At 40.8% G+C, this 23,006-nt stretch overlaps 1 protein-coding gene across 7 annotated transcripts in view; it reads right to left on the bottom strand.

Annotated features, from left to right (window-relative positions):
- Positions 1-812: 812 nt before the first annotated feature.
- INTS10 (integrator complex subunit 10) overlaps positions 813-23,006 on the bottom strand; it is a 35,092-nt gene continuing 12,898 nt past the window's right edge. The window contains exons 10-18 of one of the 7 annotated variants that reach the window (XR_004029808.1): positions 22,645-22,801; positions 20,790-20,872; positions 19,574-19,726; positions 15,738-15,846; positions 9,926-10,005; positions 8,610-8,772; positions 7,088-7,181; positions 3,638-5,487; positions 813-1,242 (exon numbers count right to left, since the gene is read on the bottom strand). Coding sequence is in view for 5 of the 7 variants with exons in the window: in XM_030812275.1 (XP_030668135.1) it covers positions 1,086-1,242; positions 3,638-3,715; positions 7,088-7,181; positions 8,610-8,772; positions 9,926-10,005; positions 15,738-15,846; positions 19,574-19,726; positions 20,790-20,872; positions 22,645-22,801 (1,074 nt within the window). In the remaining 2 variants the exon portion in view is untranslated. Of the gene's footprint in view, positions 5,488-7,087; positions 7,182-8,609; positions 8,773-9,925; positions 10,006-15,737; positions 15,847-19,573; positions 19,727-20,789; positions 20,873-22,644; positions 22,802-23,006 lie in introns of all 7 variants that reach the window. The other 6 variants (XM_030812275.1, XM_030812276.1, XR_004029809.1 and 3 more) reach the window with 6 other exon arrangements.

A 23,006-nucleotide genomic window follows, 5' to 3' on the forward strand; every position in this document is an offset into this window, starting at 1 on the left:
GTCACATAGCACGTAAAGGGCAGGGCAAACCCAGGATGCAAAGCCACACAAGGCCACCTGGCTCCAAAGCCCCTGGGTAGAAACCAGTGGGCCACCCTCGCACAGCAGCAGGGCCTTCCTGGAGCCAGACAGCAATGGGGAGGCTGCTCTGCTGCACCTCTCCTCTCAACTCCACTTCCTATCCTGGGCTTGTCAGCAGCCCTGAGCACCTCTCCTTCAGGGGACCGTCAGTGGGGAGAGGTCAGGCTCAAATTCATTTTTACATAAATGTTTTTTGGTGTTAAAACTTCCTGAATGAGGCCAGGTATGGTGGCTCATGCCTGTTATCTGAACACTTTGGGAGGCTGAGGTGGGAGGATTGCTGGAGGCCAGATGTTTGAGACCAGCCTGAGTAACACAGTGAGACCCTGTCTCTACATAAAATTAAAAAAAAAAAATAGCTGGGCATGGTGGTGTATGTTTGTAGTCCCAGCTACTTGGGAGGCTGAGGCAGGAGGATTGCTTGAGGCCGGGAGTTTGAGGCTGCAGCGAGTTATGATCGTGCCACTGCACTCTAACCTGGATGTAGAGTGAGACTTTGTTTCTAAAAAACAGACCACCTGAATGAAAACATCTAATATTATGTTGATATGTAATATTGACCAAAGCCTAACTATGGAAAACAAAACCTGAAGGTCTTGGAAGACATGTCTTTTAAGTATCTATATTAGCAAAATTCATTACTCAACTCAATTATGCTAGATTTTTCCCCTTGCTATATGCTTAGAAAAGACGAAAAATACACCCCTGTTCAAAAACTCATAAGAATTAAATTTTTAAAAACCTCAAATTTTAGGATGATTTTTATTTACAAAACAGATTGGGTCTTTTGTTTTACACATATTACAAAAAATGACTCTTAAAAATAGAAATAGCCTCTCAGACTCTTGGGAACTACTTTTAAGCAACCAAGGAGTTAGAACTCAGATGGTTTTCTTCTTTGTAAAAGCAACAATGACCACGGCAGTGCGCCACGTCAATCACTGCTGAGTGTCTTCTCCTACAATTATACAGCCCCGAGCTGTGTCTGGTGGAAAGGTCTCCACTCAGGTCAGAGTCTGAAGGAGCAAGATCTTCTCGTTAATGCAGAATCTGTGCAGAACCACCATAAGATTCTCTCCACAGCGGGAGACCTGGCGCTCCATGGCCAGGCGAAAGTCCTCCTTCACGCCTTTGGTGATGCCTCGAGTTACCGTGTGGTGCCTGAGGTCAGCAATAGGGAAACAGATAAAGACAAGGGGTTAGCACCAGCATCGCTGATCGCTGCTACTTGGGTAGGAATAAAGCCTGCCCCATATCTAAGTATAAGCTCAGATATTTTAAAAAGAACACAAGAATAGCTGCAACCAACCAAACATTCCAGCCCATTCCCCTTCAGAAAGACTTAAAACTAGACAGACATCTGTCCCACTCTATAAAAGGTTATTTCAAACATTTAATTGTTCAGTAAAATGCCACCTGCTTTGCCTTTGAATCAATGAAGCTCTGGTGTTATGCATCCCTACTGCTCACTGGTATACAATTCAGTTACTTAGGGCCAAATGGGTCCAGTCCACACTGGCTACAAAGAGCTTGTGTCCAGCCAGGCCAGCAGACCCTCCAGAGGCAGCAGCAAGGAGGAAGGAGACCTGAATGAGCCAATCACCCAAGTGAGCTCCCACCATGGCCCCCGCAGCTGGTGCTCCCAGAAAGGTTCAGGGCTCCTGCACAGCCGGGGTCACGAGCACATCTCTCTCCCCAGGACGCCAGAATAGGGCAGCTCCTCTAAATGCTGTGCCCATCTAGACTCTCATATGTTGAAGAAAACGCAGCAGGAGCTGGGGTCCTGACACGAGAATGTGGCACAGGTCAGGAGAGAGAGGAGGAGAGAGAGGCAGAATCTCTGAGGGGCAGAGGCAGTGGACTGCGTGGTCCTACACTGTCTGGGCACTCAGGGGAGACCTGCACATGTGTGGAAGGGGTGGTGGGGACACAGGCAAAAAAGGTCTCTTAACTACGCCCCAAAGGTTGTGCTTTAGAAAAAGAAATCACACATGAAATCCCAGGAAACGGAAGAAACAAAATGAAGAAAGGAAAAGAAAAATCTAGCAAAAATCAGTCAGCTCAGTTAAGAGGAAGGGAGTTTTACCTACTAGTTCAGCAATTTGGTAGACTTAAACAAAAGTCACCTCTGTTTCCCACCCTCCTGCCTAATTTCCCTCATACAAAATTATAAGGATTGAAAATGAAGATTTTTTATGTTCTGGGCAAGATAAAAGTGTTGAAATTACTCTAAAATGTTTCTGTTTTTAAAAACTTGTACTAATGATCATATCAAATAAGGACAACAGGAGTCACCAAGTTGTAAAACAACAGATGAAAAGAAAAAAAAAATCCAGCTTTGTTAGATAAGTAAAGCTATTACAGAACCTTCTAATGCCCATGGATGTTTTAAAGAACTACGGGGGAAAATAGCAGGGCCGTGGGGTAAACGCACAGTTCTTTGTGACTATCTCTCGTCAAATCTGGGTGGGTAGCGCAGTAGTTAGGACATAGCATCAGTGAGGTCCCACTAGGATAGATGCAAACCATTTATGCTGCCCTGAGATACTGCTCTTCTGGGTCCCAGGCTGCAGCCTCAAACTGGGGCTGACCCTCTGACCAAGTGGAGGTTACTGGCATTTGCAGACAGTTAGCCAGTTAGCTAAACGGCAAACCCGCCTTTTTTTTTCTTTTTTTGCGATGGCGTCTTGCTGTGTCACCCAGGCTGAAGTGCAGTGGCAATGATCTCAGCTCATTGCAACCTCTGCCTCCTGGGTTCAAGCAATTCTTGTGCCTTAGCCTCCCGAGTAGCTGGGATTACAGGCACATGCCACCAGGACCGGCTAATAAATCCTGCTTTTAATACCACTAAAAATATAACTAAATGCTACATCCTGCAGATCAGGGTCCAATTGTATTATCTCCATATATAAAGAGTGGCACAATTCGATTATATTTCTATTAGAAGCACTATCACTTTGGTGAGTTTGGATGAAAAAGAGAATTAGTAAGCTTTTGTGGTTTAAGAACAGGATAAACCAGCTAATAAATGTGGCATTTTAGCCTATCAAATATTTTCATTTCAGAAAGGAAAGGTCTGAAAAAACATCAGTAGCAGGAAGAAAAAAAACACATTAGTGCCTATTTAGATACCAGGCAACTAATTGCTAATATGACAATAACGACTGGTCACTCATATGAATATCCACAAATAAAAATGTACTTAAACGTCAGCATCCTTAAATATATATGACCGAAAGCCTTAACGTTTTATCAAAAGAGAATCATAGTGCACCTAAGCTAATGTGCGCTTAACTGAATACAGTTTTATATAGCTTTCATTGTTTTTTCCAGATCCATAATGATTTTTAAATCGAACACAAACACACTGGCAACTTATGGAAAAAAATAAGAAATGTTACAATATTACAACCAGATGGTTTGCCAAAATGCAGAACAAATTAAAAAATAAAGAAAGCATGAAAAAGAGCACTGAGGAACAAAGAGCTGAGAACCATGGGCAGTGAACATGTTGACAAACAGCACACTATGAGCGGGCGTTTATTCCACTTGGTACCTGTCAGCAGTCTGTATGCTGGGCTGAAGCACAGGTAAGAATTCCTGCTGCAGCAACCCCATGGGAGGGCTAGAAGGCCTTTAAAAAACAGCAAACAGCAGCATTCAAACACCCACACCGACTCACCCTGCACTGCAAAAACAACACTCCAGAGAAAATACACAAGACTAGAAGCAGACTAAACAGAAACTCGTTAACCTCAACAAGCCCCTGGCCGTGGCTGGGTGTTTAAGGAGACTGGGGAGAAGCTAGCCGGCCCTCACTGCACCCGCTGCTGCTGGTGCGTGTCCAGAGGCGTCTCAGTTCCTGGTCCCAGAGCTCAGCCCCCTTTTGATGTGGTATAAAAAGCGACCAGTGAGGAAGAGGACGATGGAATGCAGCTGAATGGCAATAGGGAGTAGGGGCAGCCTTTGAGAAGACACATTTTCAAAGCCAGCCTCTTTACTTTCCACTCTTCTCACGGTACACCAGTCCCAGCATTCAACCTGTGATGTCTCGTAACCATCTTTAACAGGACTGAAGCCCCACCGGAGAGGCCCTTCCGAGAGGACTAAATGGTCTGGCAATGTTTTTGATAAAAAAAAAAAAAAGGGGTGAGTTTCAATTTCAAAAACGTATTGAGAACAGATGGGGGAAAATAAGAGTCCGGGACCCATGGCTGTGCAGAATTCTGTAACAACAAAGATTTAGTGTATTAGCTGGTGATTACCTCATAGAACATTATTATCCACCCTATTCAGAGTATAAGTAGGACATTGTTTTCCATTTTAATCCACTCTAATACAACTAAGATACTGCATTTATCAGCACAGAAACATTTCTCTATTTCAAAATACTTAAGAGCAAAAGGTCTGTGTAACAGATTAAGAGCTTCTCCCTCCTTTGAGTGAAGCACCGGGTGCCCTCAGTGTTGGTACTGTACCTGCTTGCATCCCACATGCCATAGCTAGGGCAGACTCACAGCCTTACCCCCGGGGAGAAGTGTACACTGCTCACAACGTCTCTGCCACTCATCTGGAGGGACAACCCAAAAGGTCTGTAATGGCTTCAGAGAACTTGTTTGGAACCCAAAGGGAAAAGGAATTTAGATTGTTTAATAAAGATTCCAACCATTCCTCAGTTAGGAAGAGCTCTCTGGCTTAAGCAGTGTGCTTTCTACCATGTTAATTTAGGCATAAGTAATTAACCTTGAGATTCACACAGTGAAGACTGGGCGAATCCCTACAAGGTCAGATTACTAGGGAATAATCCCTATTCCTGCTTTCAAACTGATGCAACTGCAGCTTTCCTAAGAGGCTTGTCTTCTATAGAAAGTTAGAAGAAATTAAGGGTTATATTGATCAAGGTGGGAGACCCTGGAGTTACCCCTCACTAGTTAGAAATGCATGATGGGTATCCTTTACACAAACAACTCCAAACACTCTTCCCTGTGATACTAGCTGGTACCCAACACTCCCTTGCTCTCATTCCTCATCCTAGGGTTTGTCCACATGGACTTACATCACTCTTCAGCTCAGTAAAAACTGGTAAAAGAAGAAAGGTTCAGTACAATGAAGTCTGAGGTTCAACTGTTGATTTTTTGACAATCCATCTCTCACATCTGCACTAACAGTTAGGCATTACCTAGGTACAGTGATAATCATCTGTAGGTTTAATCCTATGTACACAGACTTCGGTTCCACTATGGCTGTCTCTATATTAACTCGTATAGTGACTGCTGATGGGAATTAACTAAAAAGCTTGATTCAGGGTGTATTTGTATATCCAGTTTCAAAGTCTAGAAAACAAATCACAATACAAAAGGGGTTACCTGGGCTTCCGTATCCAAAGGTAATCTTTATCCCCAAACACTGTTAAGAATATTTTGAACAACATAGTTATTCTTCCCAAAGTTTCAATTCACGATCTTAGAAAAGTAAATGGGGATGGGAAGATGCCAGTCCTTGTCCATCCTGCTTAAGCAACCCAAAGCAGAAAGGTCTCGTGTATTTTTAAAAAGAGCATTGTTCTTTTATTTTAAAAGCTTGTAATTTAATAACACTTATAAGATGAAGGAGAAAAAAATCACTTAATCTTTCTATTCTTGAGAATGGATTCCACAAGACCCTATTCTTGCTAGACATAAAAAGAAACGTTTGCTATGCAGCAAATTACTGAGGTTACAGAAATCTAAAATGAACAGTTCTTACTTCTTTCCCTAGGCATTTCTAAGACTATCAAGATAGAACAAGATGTGGATTTTTGCTTTCAACCACTGAAAACTAGTTTATTCCACAATTGAGGGAAAAAGAAAAATGTTTTTAGTTTTAGCAGTACTTTCTTCTCATTCAGGATTCAGTCTCTTGCAGAAACTCTAACACTGACTTACAGACACACTGAATGTGCAGGAAGCAAAGGAGGAAGTATGAAAATAAAACTACACGTGGCATTTACAGCAGAGAGGATATATTACCCAAACTACAATGAGGATTGAAGGAGAGAAGCAAGATTTATGAGCTATTTAAAAATCATAAATGGTCACTAATTTGGCATTTTCATCTGGGCCAACCCGGAATTTTAGTAACATCTTGTGGGTTCAGGAGAGTATGGTAGAGACCAACCACTCCCACCATCATTTCTTGGGACAGGTATGTTCTTAGAGGCACTACACCTGGCTATTAATACTTTGTGTTATGTAAGTAATGAGGACTGCATAGGAGGGCTTCGTAGGTAGTTTATAAATAAAAAGTCTGTAGTTTTTCCTAAAGAATTTTTCTAACCCAGCACAATTTTAATTAAGCACAGCTGTTTTTTTTTCTTTTTCTTTTTTTTTTGAGACGGAGTTTCGCTCTTGTTGCTCAGGCTGGAGTGTAATGGCGTGACCTCGGCTCACTGCAACCTCCACCTCCTGAGTTCAAGCAGTTCTCCTGCCTCAGCCTCCCAAGTAGGTGGGGTTACAGGTGCCTGCCATCATGCCCAGATAATTTTTTTTTTTTTTGTATTTTTAGTAGAGACGGGGTTTCACCATGTTGGCCAGGCTGGTCCTGAACTCCTGGCCTTAGGTGATCTGTCCTCCTTGGCCTCCCAAAATGTTGAGATTATATGCGTGAGCCACCACGCCTGGCCACACAACTGTTCTTAATTAAAGGCACTCTGTGACTAATCAGAAACTTACAGAATCACCCTATAAATTTTTGAAAGGAAAGATATCATGAATGAGACTTTTGTCTAGTGAAAAAGATGCAAATGTGACAAAAATACCCCAATTTAAGCAAAGTGTTTTAAGAAATGTAGTTAAGGAAATGCAAGTTTTTCAAAAGGTACCCAGAATCAAACTGACTGTCATAACAGAGACCAGGTTTAAAGTCCTTTGTATTAAATTTCTGATAGGTATAGACATTTACAAATACTTCATACAAAGACACAAAAGGTGAGCACTCAGCATGGAAGAGCAAAAGGGAACATGCTTACTTGATCAGCATTCCTTGATTGGGTAGTAATTCCAGATGAATTTTCCCACCTTCCTGAGTTCTCAAGTAGGCAAATTCCTCCAGCATATCAATATCTGCAGGCCAGATTCAGGTTAACCACATGTAAAAAAAGGTGCTAGTTTTCTCTGACGAGGAAATGGGGTCTCGGCAGTTGAGTAACTTGCCCATTGCCATCCCACTAAAAAAGGTGCCAGTTCTCTCTGATAAGGAAATGGGGTCTCGGCAGTTGAGTAACTTGCCCATTGCTACCCCACTAACTGCAGACTCCATATTTGAACCCAGATCTGTCTGATGCCAAAACCTGATTCTTATACCCACTAAACTGCCTTGCACAGATAACTCTTGGCATGAGATGTGCCAGGCTAAAGAGCATGAGGACAACATGTTTTCCATATCAATAATAATTAATACTACATGGTCACAAGAGCAAAATTTTTTTGTTTTCTTAATAAGAAATGAAAGAGGAGGTGAAAGTAGGGAGGAACGTTTGGTGTTACAGAACATAAAATTCATAAAAATCAAGTGATTACTTCTTCATAACTGGGGTGCAAGGGTTTTTAGATGCATCAGAGGATGAAGCTCCTGTGAGTCACCCAAATTTTATGCAATATGTTGATGACATTCATGTATGCATTTTTCTAGTGAAAAACTATGTAACTTTCTAAAAACTATTACTTTGGCCTGGCATGGTAGTGCACACCTGTAGTCCTAGCTACTCAGAAGGCTGAGGTAGGAGGGTCTCTTGAGCCCAGGAGTTTTTAAGACTGCAGTGAGCTATGATCACACCACTACACTCCAGCCTGGGTGACACAGCAAGACCCCAACTCTAAAAAATAAAAATAAAAATAAAAACTATTGCTCTGAGCACCTGAACAAGAATATCATTTATATTCCTTACGATTCAGAAATAATGTAATAAGATAAGCAATGAAGTAAAAACACCCAAATTGATAACTAACCTTTAATTCAAAGGTCTTTCCCTAATAAGCAGTGTGAAATAAAGCATTACCTAATGTCAGAAGCAGCTACTGTGCTGTGCAGCATCTCTGGTGGGTACTCATTGGTAGCTAAGACAGCTATGGCAGGGTGCCCTAACAAGTGATCGCAGGGCACAGCCACTGTCCCCAGAGGCCACAGGAGGCATTCTTTTGATAGATGGAAGAAGAGGAACTATTAGTATTATATTCCATGACTAAGCCGGGCAAGCTGGACCTATCAGCAACCTGTAGGCTATTACTGGAGGCATTCTGGGTACCTTCTTAGAAGTCACCTAGCAGTGGGAAATGGAAGAGGGGTGTAAGATTTGCAATTCCTTGAATCGTGTCTTTTACGACTTTCAGAAGATCAACTGCCACAGCCCCAGTTTTAATCCCCATTCCTTCTCTTCGCTGCAAAATAGTAAAAATCATTATTTCTATCCAGAGTGGTTCATTCTTTTTGTATCATGTATTCATTCTAAAGAAAATCAGAATGTGTTATGCTTAAACAAGAAAAAAGGATACTTGTAACGTAATTGAAAAAATTCTCATATTGGAAATTTCCTTGTTGGCAAATTTTATTGACAGCTTTCAGGAAAAGATTCTCGCCCCGTGGCCACTCTTGCTGAAGCAACACAATCACATGCCCCAGTGCCATGTCGTCTCTGTTGTCTGTGAAAGCTCTAAGCTGCAAGACAAAGATTTATACAAGACAGAAAGAAAAGGAAGTCACAGGGTAATCTGAAATACAGCAAACATCACTTTCCAAAAATATGCTGTATATGCAAATGTGTGATAAAGGTCATTAGAGTAAGAAGGAAACAAAGGCAAAACGAAATGGCTGGTAAACATCACAGCTGCCTTCTAAGGAGGGCGGATTGTAACCAAAGAAGCCTCAGGCTCCCTCTGCACAGCTGCTGGCAGTGTGTAGATGGGAGTTGCACATGGGTGGGCCTGAAGCTTCTGCATATGAGAATCAGGGGCAGAGAACTTTGATTCATCTTGTGTAATGGAGAAATAAATCTGGAGATTTCTTTGAAGGGGAGCAGATGGGAGTAGAAGGTGGGCAAGAGGCCATCCCAGAGAGAACTGTTTGTAGAGAACATGGGATTAGGGGGAAGGAAAGGCAGCGAGCCACAAGGAAATAAGCAGAAGTGTGAACTAAAGAAATGGTCGAAAGAGTTTTTGTTTCAAATGAGCGGTTATGCATAAAATCACACTTTAAATTGTTTTTGTTGCCCTAAAAAAGTGATATGGATGATGAGTTAAGTGGGAGTTACTGCACTGAAGTGGAGACCCAATGTTTTACTCTCTGGCCAACAAACCTTCCAGAAACAATGAAGCCTCCCTGCTCTAAGGCTCCGCTCTACCTGCAGCCAAGGGCCTTGGCATTCTTTCAAGTCCTGGAACTTTCCCAAATGTTGGGCCGTTAACTGGTGTTGATCTCAACACCTAACATGCTTCATCTAGCACACCTTTACAATGACAAACTCATCATCTCTCCATGAACCTAACTGCAATTTGTATTCCCTTTCTTTGTAGCTAATATATTTATATTGATAAAATATTTACCAAACACTACAACAGTCAAGGTTATTTGCATATCTGTCCCACTATTACACTTTTTGAGGATGGGGAGAACTTCCTACTTCTCTTTGCCTAGCGCAGTCATTATTTAATATAGATTTGTTAATTAGTAGCCCATGTGCTTTGCTAACTGTTTGGGCCTGCCCTCAAAAGTACTAAAATAACAATCCTTAGCAAGGTTCTCAAGTTCTCACGTCATGAGAATAATATTTGAAATTAAATTTTTTTTTCAAGCTAATCAACTTTAAGCTTACCTTAAAACAGGCTAACATTAAATGCAGGCAGTATGGCATGATAGCCTTGCTGGTACAAGGCAGGAGCTTCAGATCCGAACCTAACAGAAGTCCACAATGTTAGGTTAATGTACATTATTATCAAAGATAACAGCTTTGAAAGGCACCTGTTTAAGATGCTTTCATTAACAACAACAACAAAAAGAATATGAAGCAGTCACACGATTTCAATTATAGTTGAAACACAATTATACTTTGTGATGGTGAAACTGGCTTTTGATGGTCTCTAGATTTCATTTATCAATATTCTTTCCTAAACTTACTTAAATACTTTTTATGAGAAAACATTTCAAATATACAGAAAGTTATATACAGAGAATATAACACTGGTGTGCTCACCACTCAGCTTCACGAAATGTTAATATCTTAATTTTAAACATTTCTAGTATCAATAATCACAAAATCAGTTAAAGCCTATTGTGTATCCTTCTCTGATCCCATTCTCTTCCATCCCAGAGGTAGCCATAATTCTGAAGGCAGTGGTTGTCATTCCTGTGACTGTTAAACGCATAAACAACAATGGACTGTTCTTCATGCTTTCAGTCTACTATATAAATGGCGTCATTTTGTATGTATCCTTCTGCAAATTGCTTTTTTTACTCAACTTCATGTGGTTCAGATTTATCAACTGGTCAATATCAATACATGTAGCTCCAGTTCATTCATTTTTCAGCATTATATAGTATTCTGTTGTCTGCATTCCTTTTGCGGAGGATATTGACATTTCCAATTTTTCACTATTACAATGATAAATATACATTCTTACATATTCTTGTACATTTGTGGAAAGAACTTTAAGCAACAGCTTGCAAAGCAAGATCCCAATCTTTCCTTTCTGGTCTGTGTTCTTTATGTCTGTTACCTTTCTCTACTCAGAGGCAAGATAGCAAGAAATAAATATATTTTTCACATGGGATCCTGTACACACATACTTACATAATGTGATATATCCAAAACAAAAGGTGCATGGAATAATAGTCACTCTTCTTATCTGAGATGTCTTCTTAAAATATTATTAAATTCTATCTCATTAAAAAAGAAAATTTCTGGTTGAAACTCATGACCCCATAAATGAAGACTCATAGCTTGAAAAACACTCATCTAAGGTATACAACTAGGAGGCGAGGTACATTTAATAATTAGGTAATGACACGTTCAACTTGGCCATGTGAAGTTGGTTTCCAGAATGGTTGCATGACTTTATACACCTTCCAGAAGCACGTGGCACTGTGTTCCTTCATATCCTCTTCAATTTTTGCATTGTGATGTGTGTGAAATGGTAGCTTATTGTTTTATTCTGAATTGCCCATATGACAAAAGGTTGAGAATCTTTCCAAATAGTTTTTGGCCATTTGGATTTCTGCTCCTGTGAATCTGTTGTTCCTGTCCTTTGCCTGTTTTTCTATGGGGACTGGATAATTGCTTCCTATTGGTCTGAAGGAGCTCTTTCAAAACTGTAGATACTAAGTTTTTGTTGACTTTGTGTGATAGACAATTTGCTGGCAGTCTATGGCTTAGCTTTTCACTTTGATTGTAATAGCCTTTGTTGGTATTTTAATTTTAATGTGATCAAATTTACTAATCTTTCTATTTCTAAATTTTCTTCTAAAAGTTTAGAAGCTTTGGAGATTTTGCTGTCACATTTCAACCTTAAAATTTAAAGGATGTCTATGTAGCGTGAAGGAGGGGATCTCATTTTTCTATTGTGGTTTTTTACATTTGGATAATAAATTGTTCTAGTACAACTTATTGAATAAATTCATTCTTCCCCCACTGAATTTTAATGTCATCTATTTCTCAGTTTTCTATGCTGTTCCACTGGTCAACCCCTGTGCCAATACTACCCTATCTTAATTACTAAAGCTTTAAAATAAGTCTTGAAGTCAGCTAGGTCAGTCTTATTGACCTAATTGGTTTCTGGAAGGTATATAAAGTCATGCAACCACTCTGGAAACTAACTTACCATTACCAAACAGAACATGTCATTACCTAATGATATACCTTGCCTCCTACTTGTACACCTTAGATTAGTGTTTCTAAAGCTGTGAGTCTTCATCTACAGGGTCATGAGTTTCAACCAGAAACTTTCTGTTCTGCACAAATACTTAATTTTTGAAGAAGTCTGGGCTAGATTTTTTTTTTTTAACCATTTGTTATAGAAAACTTCAAACATATACAAAGTAATCTGCTCCAGTACCATTGGTTGAAAAGTCTTTCCTTTCCCTATTGAATTACTTTGATGCCTTCATCGAAAATCATTTGATCAAATCTATGCAGGTCTATTTCTGGATTCTCCATGCTTATATCAATATTTCGTCAACTCTGTCTTGATCATTATGCTTGTATATTAAGTCTTGTTATTATGTAGTATAAGTCACTTAATTCTGTCTTTTTTAAAACTGTTTTGACTATTCTAGATTATGTAATATTTCCACTTACATTTTAGAATCACTTTGTGAACTTCTAGCAAAAAACCACCAAAACCCATAAACTCTGCTGTAATTTTGGTTGAAATTGCATTGAATCTACAGATACATTTGGGGAGAACTGGCACCATAATAATATTGAATCTTCTGATATAGAAACATGATCTGTCCATTTTCAAAAACATTTAATTTTTCTCAGAAATGTTTCTGATATTCAAAGTGGAGGTTTTGCATATCTTTCATTAAATTTACCTCTAAGTATTTTATGTTTTTTTGATGCCATTAGAAACAGTATCTTAAAAAATTCATTTTCTAATTGCTTATTAATAGCATAGAAATTGAATTGATTTTTTATACACTAAAACGTCTTGGAATTTTTTTTTTTTTTTTTTTTTTGAGACGAGTTCTCACTCTGTTGCCTAGGCTGGAGTGCAGTGGTGCAATCTTGGCTCAATGAAACCTCCACCTCCCAGATTCAAGTGATTCTCCCACCTCAACCTCCTGAGTAGCTGGGATTAAAGGCGTGTGACACTATACCTGGCTTATTTTTGTACTGTTAGTAGAGACGGGGTTTCACCATGTTGGCCAGGCTTGTCTCAAACTCCTGGCCTCAAGTGATCCACCTGCCTCGGCCTCCCAAAGTGTTGGGATTAGAGGCGTGAGCCACTGCGCCCAGCCTTGGGAATTTGTGGAGATTCCCTCAAGTTTTCTACATAGCCAAATATGTAACTGAGTTAGGTTTTTTGTTTTTGTTTTTTGAGACAGGGAAATCTTTCTCTGTCACCCAGGCTGGAGTGCAGTGACGCAATCATAGCTCACCACAGCTTTGACCTCCTGGGCTCAAGCGATCCTCCTGCCTCAGCCTCTAGATAGCTGGAACTACAGGTGCACACCACTAAGCCTGGCTGATTTTTAAATTTTTTGTAGAGATGGCATCTCACTTAGTTGCCCATGCTGGTTTGGGCTCCTGGGCTCAAGCAATCCTCCTACTTCAGCCTCTCAAAGTGCGGGGATTACAGGCATAAGCCACCATGCCTGGCCAAAATATGTAACTGTGAACAAAGGTACTCATATTTGTCAAATCTTTATGCCTTTATTCACTTTTCTTGCCTGCTGTACTGCCTAGAATCTCCAGATTATTGAACAGAAGTGGTGAGGGCAGACATCCTTGTATTGTTTCTAATCTTAGTGGGGGAAAGCATTCAATACTTCATAGTTAAGTTTGATGTTAAAAAAATAGTTTCCTTCTATTCCTAGTTTGCTAAGATTTTTGTTATGACAAACTGATATTGAATTCTGTATGCATGTACTAAGACAGTCATGATTTTCCTCCTTCTGTCTGCTAATGGAGTGAATTACACTGATTTTTGTTTGTTTGGTTTTTTTTTTTGAGACGGAGTCTCACTCTGTCGACCAGGCTGGAGTGTAGTGGCGCAATCTCGGCTTAATGCAACCTCCGCCTCCTGGATTCAAGCGATTCCCCTGCCTCAGCCTCCCGAGTAGCTGGGATTACAGGCGCCTGCCACCACGCCTGGCTAATTTTTTGTATTTCTTAGTAGAGATGGGGTTTCACCGTATTAGCCAGGATGGTCTCGATCTCCTGATCTCGTGATCCTCCTGCCTTGGCCTCCCAAAGTGCTGCAATTACAGGCATGAGCCACTGTGCCTGGCCACTGATTTTTGTATGTTCAAATGCCTATGCATTCCTGGTATATCTGGTCATAATATATTGTCCTTCCATATTGCTATATTCAACTTGCTAATATTTTGTTAAGGATTTGACACCTATTATAGTTCATGATGGATACTGGCCTTTAAAGTTCTTTTCTTGTGATAGTCTTGTTTGGTTTTACTATCAGGGTTATTGTGTTAGCCTTTAAAACTGAATTGGGATTCTTCCTCTATTTTCTGATAAGAGTTTGTGTAGAATTGGCACTATTTCTTCCTAAATTCTTGATAGAATTCACCAGTAAAGCCATTTGAACCTGAATTCTTTGTGGAAGGTTTTTGATAACAAATTTAATTTCCTTAATAGCTAAGGGAACATTCTGATTTATTTATTTTCTTTCTTTCTTTCTTGAACATTCTGATTTCTTTCCTTTTTTTTTTTTTTTGAGTCTGGTTGTGTTGACCAGGCTAGAGTGCAGTGGTGTGATCTCGGCTCACTGCAACCTCTGCCTCTCAGGTTCAAATGCTTCTCCCACCTCAGCCTCCTGAATAGCTGAGACTACAGGTGTGTACCACCACAACCGGGTAATTTTCATATTTTTAGTATTTTTAGTAGAGATGGGGTTTCACCATGTTGCCCACACTGGTCTCGAACTTCTAGGCTCAAACGATCTGCCATCCTTGGCGTCCCAAAATGCTGGGATTACAGCCATGAGCCACCATTCCTGGCAGAACACTCTGATTTTCTATTTATTTTTTGTGTCAATTTGGTAAATTGTGTTTAAGAAACTTTTTCATTTCATCTAAGTTGTTGCATTTATTGGCATAAAGTTTTTCATAATGTATTCCTTCACTGTCCTTTTGATTTCAGTAGGATTTGTAGTGGACATTCCCTATTTCATTTCTGATACTGGTAATTTATGTTCACCTTCCTCCTTATCAATCTCGTTAGGGGGTTATCAATTTTATAATATTTTTCAAAAAAAACCAGTTTTATTAATGTTCTCTATTTTGTTTTCTATTTCATTGACTTCTGCTCTTAGCATTATTCTTTCCTGTCATCTGTTTTCAAGTTTAATTTATGTATCTTTTTCTAACAAACTCAGATCAGCTGTACATTTCATTTTTCAAGCAACATGAAGCTTGAGCTGAAGCTCAGAATGGTTTCAGAGGGATGTGCTGACAGAAAGCTTGAGCTGAAGCTCAGAATGGGTTCAGAGGGATATGCTGACAGATACCTCCTAATTAATCATCTACACATTTTTCTAGAATTGTAAAGACAGGAAAAAGAGTTCACTGAAATTTGTCAAAGAGATAACAAACTCAGAAAGTGAAGAGAGCTTTGGAAGAAAGACATTTACAGCTGCTCATGAAATCAGAGCCAAGGAAAAACTTGGAAAGGGATTAACTTTTTATACAATTTGGCAAGCCCTGCAGCAGTATTATCTCATTAGGAACTGTAAAACATTGCTCAGCCTCGGGTCCTAAAACTATTTTTCTTTTCTTTTTAAATTTTTTTAAGAGATAGGGTCTCACTACATTGCCCAGGCTGGTCTCAAACTCCTGGGCTCAAGCTAACCTCCCGCCTCGACTTCCCAGTAGCTGAAATTACAAGTGTGAGCCACCGTGCCTGGCTTTCTAAAGCTATTTTTAGGAAATAATAAAACATGTCACTGTACCTTTTCTAAATTTGGGCTTTACTTTTGAGGGTTCCTCCTGGGATTTGCCTCCATCTTGAATGGGGAGTACCATGTAGCACATCAAATCAAGGACTTTTTCACATGTCATCTAAAGCAGAAAAGACCAAAGAGGAACTAACTTGAAGCTTTCTGAACTGAAATCAAATAAAGTACCAAAATATTTGCAGCATACAATCAGGCAATGTGTACATGGAGGTCTGTATTTCTACCTCTTTATGTGATCATTACCATTGCTCAACAGTGAATACAGAAAGAATAAAGAATAAGACTCAAATCTATGTACTAGACCTTTGAGGGAACAATAATCCATTCTTTGCTATTAAAAAACCAAAACTTACAAATTAACCAAGCGTTAAGTACTGAGGTGTTCAACAGCACAGAAGCAGCCAAAAGAAAGATGTCCCTGCCTGAAAGATACTGACTAACTCACTGCATAGAAAAACTAACAAAGAAAACACGTAGCAGAGGTCTAAGGAGTATGATACAGAGCATAACTTAAAATGCAGGAGAAAATACACACAGGAGAAACTAGCAGGAAAAGCTTCAGGCAGGAAGGTTATCTTGACCTAAGCCTTAAAGAGAGGAAGGATTTGGAATGCAGAAAAGAGGCCTTTCAGGCAGGAAAGAAAGACATGGGGAAGGGCTATATATGGGTTTAGGTGATTTACTTGAGGGCCAGAGGTTTGGTCTAGGACACAGATGAGGCACTGGACGGATGCAGTGCTGGTGGAGAGGAGCCTCGAGTGCCTCTGTGCAGGCTGGCCTTGATCCAGACAGTCCACATCACCACTCCCCCTCTATCTACTCAAATTCTCCTAACAACAATCAGATTCCATGCAATGAGCCTTTTATCTGTGTCAAGCAAATCCTTTTGTTCTCTATTTTCCAGAGGAGGAAGTGGAGCTTTTTTTTTTCTTTTATGCAAAAGGCCAGAGACATCTCTGGGTCTCTGGGTAATTTTCTATTTATTTATTTATTTTTGTACTTTAAGTTCTGGGATATATGTGCCGAACGTGTATATTTGTTACATATATATGTGCGTTGGTGGTTTGCTGCACCTATCAACCCATCATCTAGGTTTTCAGTCTTGCATGCCTTAGGTATTTGTCCTAATGCTCTCCCTCTCTTTGCCCCCGACCCCCTGACAGGCCCCAGTGTATGATGTTCCCCTCCCTGTGTCCATGTGTTCTCACTGTTGAACTCCTGGAAGTGGGGATTTAAACCCATGCTTCCCAACCCTTTTCATGTTGTGGCACACCCGGAAAGTAATGTGTGTGTGGCTGCTCAGGGTTGGCAGCAATTGACCTTGGGTGGCCCCAAAAGCCCTAGGTCATGGCTGACTGCCCCAAAGGCTGCAGGATCCATATATTGGCACCTCTAGAACCCACCTATGCCCACAGGGTTGTGAAGCTCTAGTTTAGAGAGATGGGCAGCCTGGTAGTTAAAAACTTGAACTCTGGAGTTGGACAGGCCTGGGTAAGGTAACCCGCCAATATCACAGAGCTAGCCAGGACTTGTACTCCAGAGCTATGAGCCGCCATCCTTCGATGCCTATCTCCAGCCAATCTTTTCTATACATCTTTCCTTGAGTCTTTGGACCCAACAGAGAAAACACTCTTCCCCGAATGCCTGTTGTGCCTATGACTGAGGACTACCAACTAATATTTGATTTTTTCATTGTCTTACACAAACACTTATACTTTTTTCCCTAACTAAACCATATGCCCCTGAATGCAGGGATCTCATATTCCCCACACCCTGCTTCTACTCCCCAGCTAACAGCAGGGTTCAACACTAAGCACCAAGAAAACCAATACTTCAATTAAGTGGAATGATGAAAGCAGTATTTTAGAAAGCAATGACCATAATTTTATAGGGTTGGAAAAAGGGTTATAGGCCAAAAACTTAGTTAAAAGGCATGGATTAGGGTGGTGACAATAGAAGTACAAGGTAATATAGCAAAGAGATTAGTAACACGCTGAAAGAATCAAAAGGATTCGCTAGAGTAAGAGTCCACCAAGACTTGAAAGTTTTGTGTCTAAGGGCCAGTACTATGGTCTGAATGTCTACATTCCCACCAAAATTCGTATGTTGAAACCTAACCCCCAATGTGAGGGCACCAGGAGGGAGGGAGAGCCTTTGGGAGGTGAGTAGATGATGAGAGCAGAACCCTCATGAATCGGATTCGTGCCCTTATCAGAGCGACTGTACAGTGTTCTCTTGTCCCTTCTATGAACCAGGAAGCAGGACCTCACCAGACACTGAATCTGCTGATGCCTTCACCTTGGACTTCCCAGCCTCCAGAACTGTGAGAAATGAATTCCTATTGTTTACAAGCCTCCCACTTTATGGTATTTGGTTATAGCAACCCAAGCAGACTAAGACAGCCAGAGAACTAAGGACACTTACATCTGCACATACTGAGTCTGGGCTAAAGATGGGAAGTCAGGAATCAGGTAAGTCCAACACTGCCCATAGGTCTAATAGTGATGTACTCAGAGGTTGGAACTAAGCCCTGAAAGGGAATGAGTCTGTCTTGTTTAAGTTAGACAAGTCTGTCTTATTTAGTAGTTTATATTCCCTACTACAATGAAGTAGTACACAGTATAGCTAATTCTACGTGAGATACGTATGTTGGTGTGAGTAAATATGTGCTGCCTTTTAAGTTCTTAAAAGGAATTAATCAAAACTTAGAGTTAAGTAACTGATGGATAATTATACAAATAATGGTGGAAAAGCATTTTCAATTTTGAATGCTCTATACATTCTCCAACTGTTCCCTTCTAAAGATCATAATGACAAATTAGTAATCATATTTCAGAGTTCACGTTAAAAAAATTTAGGGTTTTTAATCACAAATTGATCAACAACATACAGAGAGGTGAGAAGAAATCAGTTTGTGTTATGCTGTGGCTTTGAGTTTATACAGTCCTTGCATACACAACAACATGGTTATCATTTTAATTGAATTCAAACACTTATTGTACTGTGGTAGGTGTCATGAGCATTCAAAGATAAAAACACAGTCCCCACCCTGTAGTAGGAAGGGCTTAAAACCTCCTGGAGGAAACACACCCATTTATAAATCTACTCCTGCAACAGCCCTATCAGGTATTATCACCTTTTTTTTTTCGAGATGGAGTCTTGCTCTGTCACCCAGGCTGGAGTGCAGTGGTGCAATCTTGGCTTACTGCAACCTCCACGTCCCAGGTTCAAGTGATTCTCCTGCCTCAGCCTCCCAAGTAGTTGGGATTACAGGTGCCCACCACCACACCCAGCTCATTTTTGTATTTTAATAGAGATGGGGTTTCACCATGTTGGCCAGGATGGTCTTAAACTCCTGACCTCAGGTGATCTGCCGCCCTCAGCCTCCCAAAGTCCTGGGATTATAGGCGTAAGCCACCGCACCCAGCGTGTTATTACCATTTAAAGAGAGAATCTGAGGTTTGAGTAAGCTAAATATAAATCCTCCATTTCCCACTTAATAATGGCCTTGTCTTTCCAAGTACAACAGAAGAGACAAGAGTGTAATAATAATGAAAAGAAAAATAATAATAAAAAGAAAAATCCTCCAACAAATGGAACAATGAACAAGAAACTTAAAAAAGTACTGATGCCTTATTTCAGGGAAACTGTAGTGAAGAGAACATTACGTAAAACAAAATCATTGTGATGTTCACTAGCAGATTAAGTAATAAATCTAGGCAGAAAGATCAAATTGAAACAAACGTGCACTGAATGAAAAGCCGTGCTAGGAAAAGGAGAAAGGCCAGGTGGCCCTGTGCACCTGCGACAGGCATGCATGCAGTACTCACTCTGTACTCCCCTAGCGCAAAGTGGCACGTCGCCAGCTGGATGAGCGCCCTCTGATGCTCCAGGGTCCCCTGCCCTGCGATCTGTGGCTGAGAAATGGATCCCTGGAGAGCTGCTAAGTGATGCAGGCTGGCTATCGCCTTTTTATATTGACCCTAAGAAAGACAGAATAGCAAGGAGGGGAAAAACATCGCCGTTAAAAAAAGAAATTTAAAAAATACCCTTCCAGGGTTCATGAAGCAATGAGCAAGCAACTATACAAAGATGGTAGCTTGGTTCGATCATCTGAGAAAGAAGCGGAGACTTGCCAATAGAATCAAATCAACTTAATTAAAGCCAGGTGGGAGTTCTTTATGGCGGTACTTTATAAGGATGAAGATTTTTCTTTCTGGTCTTAAGTCTTGAGACTAAAGAAAATAACCAGGCCCTGTGATCCAGCACATTTTGGATATAACATTTCTTTAGAAATATTTTACTATAAGCACTGCTTCTCCTTTATGAAGGATGGAAGCAGCAACCTGCCCATTCCAACACCCCCTCATTCGTAAATTATCGACTATCTCCATTCTAGGTCTAAGATGCTGGAGAACAGTAGAGCCAGGCAGACTCCACCAGCAGAGAGAGAAGGAGGGTGAGAAGTAATCCTCCTTTACCGAAAAGTAAAAATCTTACTTTCACAGAGAGGTGTGATTGCATATACCAAAAGTAACACAGAAGGTACAGGCTTGTCATTTTGGAGTTTTTGTTTCGTTTTGTTTTTGAGACAAGGTCTCACTGTCACCCAGGCTGGAGTGCGGTGGTGCTATCATGGATCAATGCAGTCTTGACTTCCTGGGCTCAAGTGATACTCCCGCCTCAGCCTCCTGAGCAGCTGGAACTATTACGCACATGCCACCACACTGGGCTAAGTTTTTTATTTTCTAGAGACAGGGTTTCACTATGTTGCCAGGGCTGGTCTCAAATGCCTGGGCTCAAGCAGTCCTCCCACCTCGGCCTCCCAAAGTGCTGGGATTACAGGCGTGAGCCACGGCACCCGGCCCATAGTTACTTTGAAAGGAAAATGGACCATACCCCCTCAGCCACTGAAGACAGAACAGGTGTCAGCAGGCAGTGGACTAGCCCAAGAGGGAACATGACACATTCTGTATGGGAAAGCTGGTTTGCCACCATAGCCATCCTGTACAGACACAGGTACTTAAAATATGTGTAATACTCTACCTGATAGATGATCATATCAGTGAGGAAGATTCTTAACCAAAGCCAAGTATCCGTCTTCCAGGCCAAGCAAATCCTTGTAAATTCTGAGTAAGAATTTAAGAATAAATTTACCAAGTATATGTAGCACAGAAGCAGAAAACAAACTAACAAATCCAGTAAGAGAGAACAGAGACAAACTACCAAAAATGTATAGTAACTTTGACTTTGATTTCTAAAACACTGCTCTAGAATTTCAAGCAGAGAAGAAACACACAACACTTAACAGTAATACACAAGCAATATTTTGTAGATGCTAACAACTTACTGAGCACATACCAGGTGCCAAGAACTGTTTAAAGTGCTTTTCATGTATTTCCTCATTTATCTTTTAAGCTACTTTGCTTTCCCCAAAACAAGGTCCCATTTTATTTTTATTTTATCTTATTTTTAGAGACATTCTCCCCGTCGCCCAGGCTGGCAGTACAGTGGCCCTAACATGGGTCACTGCAGCCTCGACCTTCCGGGCTCAAGCAGTCCTCCTACCTCAGCTTCCTGAATAGCTGGCACCACAGACACATGCCACCACTCTCGGCTAAGTTTTGTTTTTGTTTTTTTTATAGAGATGGGGTTTTGCCATGTTGCCCAGGTTGGTCTCTAACTCCTGAGCTCAATGATCCACCTGCCTCAGCTTCCCAAAGCACTGGGATGACAGACATGAGCCATCTTGCCTGGCCCATTTTATTTTGACCTAATTAAAATAACAAACATACAATGACACTAAAAGGTTTTATTCATTTTTAAAAAAATCAATTTCTTTTTTTTTTTTTTTTTTTGAGACGGAGTCTCGCTCTGTCGCCCAGGCTAGAGTGCAGTGGCGCAATCTCGGCTCACTGCAAGCTCCGCCTCCCGGGTTCACGCCATTCTCCTGCCTCAGCCTCTCCGAGTAGCTGGGACTACAGGCGCCCGCCACCACGCCCGGCTAATTTTTTGTATTTTTTTTAGTAGAGACAGGGTTTCACCGTGGTCTCGATCTCCTGACCTCGTGATCCGCCCGCCTCGGCCTCCCAAAGTGCTGGGATTACAAGCGTGAGCCACCGCGCCCGGCAAAAAAATCAATTTCTAACTAAAGGAAAGATCTCCTCCAAAACTGTCACATATGTGTTCACAATCCCAAATGTAACAAAGAGAAACTGAACGGTGCTAAATTTACTTAGAAAAGATGACACAGCACATCTGGCCAAGGGCTCTGTATGACACATGACTGCAGCCAGGGGATGAATGTTCACGGCTAAAAGTAAAATAAGGGGCCCCGATTCCAAAGTATAGTAAGAATACCTTAGTTAGCTAGTGATTTCTAAGCAATGTCAACATACCCAGTATACTCAAAGGAAAATAGGCTTCCTATAGTTTTTGGATTTTGAGTTTTTCAGACAATGGAGTTAATGCAGATAAAAACAGCAATATGGCTGGGCACGGTGGCTCACGCCTGTAATCCCAGCACTTTGGGAGCCGAGGTGGATGGATCACGTGGTCAGGAGTTCAAAACCAGCCTGATCAACATGGTGAAACCCTGTCTCTACTAAACACACAAAAAATTAGCTGGGCGTGGTGGCACGTGTCTGTAGTCCCAGCTACTAGGGAGACGGAGGCAGGAGAATTGTTTGAACCCAGGAGGTGCCTGTTGCAGTGAGCCAAGATCATGCCATTGTACTCCGGCCTGGGTGAAAAAGAGTGAGACTCCGTCTCAAAACAAGAAAAAAAAAAATGTATGAACTACTGTAATCAACTTAATTTGCCGTAAGTGACCTGACGTTTCAAGTAGCTTAATGATTTTACACAAAACATTAAACAGCACCAATGACATGCGCTTTCTTACCTTTGTCAAGGAATTCTAGGGAATAGAGCAACTCCCAGCTCTCCCTGGCCAATTTAAAGCTTTCTAACACTTCAATGGAGTTAGCAAGTTCGGCTTTATTGACTACAATGTGACGATTTCTTCCTTTCGCCGAACAGTCTTCATCGTCTGAACTCTGCTTAAAGAATGTGGAGAACATGGTTAATTCAGTTATAAATAAAGTCATATATGGAAACATATTATTGCTGCCAGTTTTGCCCATGATACGAATTTTATATCAAAGGATACCACATACATACAATTTTTTTGAATTTAACAATTTAGCTTTGAAAATTAATATATAATTTTTGTCTTTATACTCTCACGCATTCCATTTTTACTTT

The sequence above is a fragment of the Nomascus leucogenys genome, chromosome 4 (genome assembly GCF_006542625.1).
Source record: "Nomascus leucogenys isolate Asia chromosome 4, Asia_NLE_v1, whole genome shotgun sequence".
In the NCBI taxonomy this organism is placed as follows: Eukaryota; Metazoa; Chordata; class Mammalia; order Primates; family Hylobatidae; genus Nomascus; species Nomascus leucogenys.